Source organism: Mesitornis unicolor, unplaced genomic scaffold, assembly GCF_000695765.1.
Source record: "Mesitornis unicolor isolate BGI_N332 unplaced genomic scaffold, ASM69576v1 scaffold53786, whole genome shotgun sequence".
In the NCBI taxonomy this organism is placed as follows: domain Eukaryota; kingdom Metazoa; phylum Chordata; class Aves; order Mesitornithiformes; family Mesitornithidae; genus Mesitornis; species Mesitornis unicolor.
The window spans coordinates 1-3,651 of record NW_010192705.1 but is presented as its reverse complement, the minus strand read 5'-3'; the positions used below and the strand labels follow the sequence as shown (position 1 = coordinate 3,651).

General features: G+C 52.6%; 1 protein-coding gene across 1 annotated transcript; it reads right to left on the bottom strand.

Annotated features, from left to right (window-relative positions):
• Positions 1-86: 86 nt before the first annotated feature.
• On the bottom strand, positions 87-3,385 carry LOC104542763 (U4/U6 small nuclear ribonucleoprotein Prp3-like). Its single transcript, XM_010187181.1, has 6 exons — positions 3,290-3,385; positions 2,692-2,805; positions 1,364-1,482; positions 712-795; positions 562-623; positions 87-262 (listed from the first exon to the last, which is right to left on the bottom strand). The coding sequence occupies exons 1-6, from the start codon at positions 3,370-3,372 to the stop codon at positions 116-118; spliced, it is 609 nt and encodes a 202-aa protein (XP_010185483.1). The 5' UTR covers positions 3,373-3,385; the 3' UTR covers positions 87-115.
• Between the last annotated feature and the right edge of the window lie 266 nt (positions 3,386-3,651).

Here is a 3,651-nt window from a genome sequence, read left to right as displayed (position 1 = left end):
CAGTGACTTGTTTTAAAAAATATGTCTTTAATCGCTGTGCTGAGGAGAGCAAGAGGGGAGGGGGACCAGCAGGGGGAGTGGGGTGTGAGGGGGAGACGGCAGGGGCCCCCTCTCTTCAGTCTGTGGACTCCAGCACGGACTCGCTCAGGGCCAGGTCCCAGTAGTGCTCCGCGCCGTGCTTCTTAAAGTGCTCCCGGGCCATGTTCTCCGTGGGGCACTGCTTAAATTTCATTTCTCCGAAGCTGCGGTCCTTTGCTGTGCCCTGGGAGGAGAAAAGGGAGATTTCCAACCCTCCTCCAGGGCAAAGTCACAGGAAATGCAGCTCCCTGGCTCAGGAAGAAACGTTTTTCCAGGCTGAGGCGTGATGTGGGGAAGCGCTGTGTGGGGGAGGATCTCACAGTGCTGCTACAGCTCAAGAATCACCACAGAAAGAGGCAGAGGAGCGGGTTTGCATCCGATCCAAAGCCTCAGGACATCATTTCTGCCTCAGCTGCTGTCAGATGGAGCTCACGTCCACCCCTAAGCCCTTGCACCCCATATTGAACTACACCAGCGACTCACCTCCCAAACCAGAGAGCATTTGTTTGTTTTCTTAACAGACTCCTCATCAGACTCATCCTCATCTGAAAAAACACCAACAAAGCTGATTTTAGTCCCAAAGGCAGCGAACGGCCTCTGGACACCACCCCCTCCGCACGGTTTTAGGCTCACCCTCTCCCTTTGTGTTCGATGTTTGCTCGTCCCATTTTATTCGATGAAGCATAAGGCGTTTGAATTTCTTCTGTGCTTTCGGACCTGGGGAGAATCAAGATTCAACAGTCACGAGAAGTCCTTTAAAACTTTCAGCTTTTCAGAGGTTTTAAAAAGGTGCAGAAGCCAAACAATCACAGCACACCTACCCGGCCAGGCACGGCAAGTGAAGAGCAGCCCGGCCGGTCCAGCACTAATGCCCCTGGGGTGGCAGAGCCTTTGGCACCGCACTCAGCTCTCAGCCACCTCAGGATTTCCTGCTGCCAAACAGGCTCTTCACCACCTCCAAAATCACTTAGAACAGTGCAAACAGCGAGGAGCTGCGGCGAGAACCGAGGCTCTCCATGCTCTAAGCAACCGCTCAGAGCATCCAGGATTCAAACCAAATGCTCTTCCCTTCAATATCAACTGCACGGGGTTTTCTAACTGGATTATGGTGCGCTCTGCAGTCAGCGCTAACCCCATTAGAGCCGTAATTAAGAGAGTTTCAAATGGCCTCCTTACTTCCTTGTCCTGCTGTAACCCTCAGCTAACAACCCTCATGGTAATTTTGGCGACAGGCAAGCTTCTGAACGCTACGCTGTGACCAACAGCCTGCCTTGGAAGTCCTCACCTCCTTCTACCACAACCACGTTGACGTCTTTGTGGAGAACAACAACTCCCGTTAAGTACAGCTGGCCAGCGTTCGCCTCGATTTTGAATTTCTTTGCTGGATTGCTCAAGTTTCGGACCCTAAGGATAGGATAGGAAAAAAAACCACAAAAACCAAGCACAAATGTTTCTGGATAACCAGAATTATCATCATCAGGACCCCAACCTGGTCCAGCATTTCCCCCTCCAGCTCCTCAAGAGGTTTCACCCACACCTCAAAATGACGCAATGGAAAGCTGCCAGGCAGAACAGGACCTGGGGTGCTGGTGGCAGCAGATCCCAGGAGCCAGCAATGTGCCCTTGAGCCAAGAAGGCCAGCGCCATCCTGGGGTGCATGAGAAGGGGTGGTTGTAGGGCAGAGAGGTTCTCCTCCCCCTCTGCTCTGCCCTGCTCACACCCCAGCTGCAATCTTGTGTCCAGCTCTGGGCCCTCAGCTCCACAAGGACAGGAACTGCTTGAAAGAGCCCAGCAGAGCCACCAAGTCCTTAGGGAGTGGAGCATCTCCTGCTGAGGAGCGGCTGAGGGAGCTGGGGCTCTTGAGCTTGGAGCAGAGGAGCCCAGGGGTGCCCTCATTGCTGGTCTCCATTTGGAAAGGGCAGTGTCAGGAGAACGGAGCCAGGCTGTGCTCAGTGCTGGCAGTGCCAGGACAAGGGCAATGGGTGCAGCTGGAGCACAGGAGGGTGATGTGAACATGAGGCCAAAGTTGTTGATGTGAGGGTGCAGAGCATGGCCCAGGCTGTGGAGAGGCTGTGGAGTCTCCTTGTGTGGAGACACCCAAAGCCCTGGCCGTGTTCCTGGGTGACTGCTCTGGTGACCCTGCTCTGGGGGGTTGCACTGGGGGAGCTTTCCAGGTCCCTTCCAACTCCTCATATTCTGTGATTCTGTGAATGGCATTTGTTATTGTACCACTCAGAGACACTGTGTCCATCTCTTCTGGTTTTCACTTAATTTAGGTCTCAGAAGCTTCCTGATTTTTGGACATGATTAGACCAGGTTAGTTCTTACAGCAAGGAAATTACTCTCCTCATCAAAAATGTCAGTGCCAGCTGAAACACTCCAAACCTGACATGGCTGTAACAGCACGAGGTAAGCGCAGAGTTAATGGCCATGTCTTTTGGGACAGTGTCATTCTACAGCCCAGGAGTCTCTAATGCTTCACGGAAAGCCGACAAGTGAGCGCATAGTCCTGCTACTGAGGACTGCTCCTCTCCATCAGCACCTTTCTGTTGGGTACATTTAGAAAGAGACACATGGAAAACCACAGCCAGGAGCGCCTGGCGCAGCACCCACCTGTACACCGCGATGTGAACTCCCTGTGAGACGTCTTCTTTCAACTTCTTCACCTTCTTCGCTTTACGTTGCTCTGCTGTGAGCTTTCTCGCAGCGTTCGCTTCTTCGTGAGCTCTGGATGCAAAGAGAGACGCAGCAATGAGCAAAACGCAGCCCACAGCGCACCCGTTACCACCTGAAAACGGAGCCTTCTCTTCTCAAGCACTGAACGTGTTCCACAGATCCCAAAGCAGTCACAATCCAGCCTGGATTTCCACCTGAACTAAAAGCATGTGGCTTTTTTAATCCAGTCACCAGTCCAATTTGTCCTCAGCCTTCTCCCTGAAATCATTCATTAGTAACAACGCTCATCATCATGGTAAGAAACTCATTCAATGTTCCAGTGCCAAGAGCTGATCACCGAGACCCAGCTCCCCCCAGGACTTGAGGAGGGGCCATTTAAGGCAGCTGAAATAGGCTACAAGAGCACCCCACAGAAAAGCCCCTTGCTTTTGCTTTGCTGCATCAGTTCAAGGATTTTATTCTCTACAAATAAACGCAGCAGCAGCACTAAATCCATCTAAAAATGACCAAAAAAAAGGTACAACGTGCCACCTACTTCTGTCTCTTTGCCATCTGCGCTCTGACGTGAGCTTCAACTTTTGTTGGGTCCTGAACAGCTTCCGTCCCCAGCACTCGCATCAGGTTTGAAATTCTCACTGCAAGGGAAACAGGAGGAGCAGTGAGAGGCTCCCGTCAGACACCGTTTTACCGTAACGGTGAGGCACAGAAACACCAGGTGTGCTTCAGGCTCACAACCCGACTGCATGGGTACCAGCTCACACCAACACCCGGATCCATGATATCCCACCAAGGTTGTGCTGCCTGCAGCATCTCCAACCAAGTTTGTGCTTCACAGAACCACAGCATGGCAGGGCTTGGCAGGGCCTTCTGGAGATCCCCCAGAGCAGGGTCACCAGA

What these genes read in the sequence shown, in the direction of transcription:
- LOC104542763 (XM_010187181.1), bottom strand. Translation starts at nt 3,372, where the DNA reads ATGCGAGTGCTGGGGACGGAAGCTGTTCAGGACCCAACAAAAGTTGAA. An exon ending in CGTGGTTGTGGTAGAAGGAG is followed by an intron (nt 796 to 1,363) that starts GTGAGGACTTCC and finishes GATTCTCCCCAG; the next exon opens with GTCCGAAAGCACAGAAGAAA. An exon ending in AATGCTCTCTGGTTTGGGAG is followed by an intron (nt 263 to 561) that starts GTGAGTCGCTGG and finishes TTCTCCTCCCAG; the next exon opens with GGCACAGCAAAGGACCGCAG.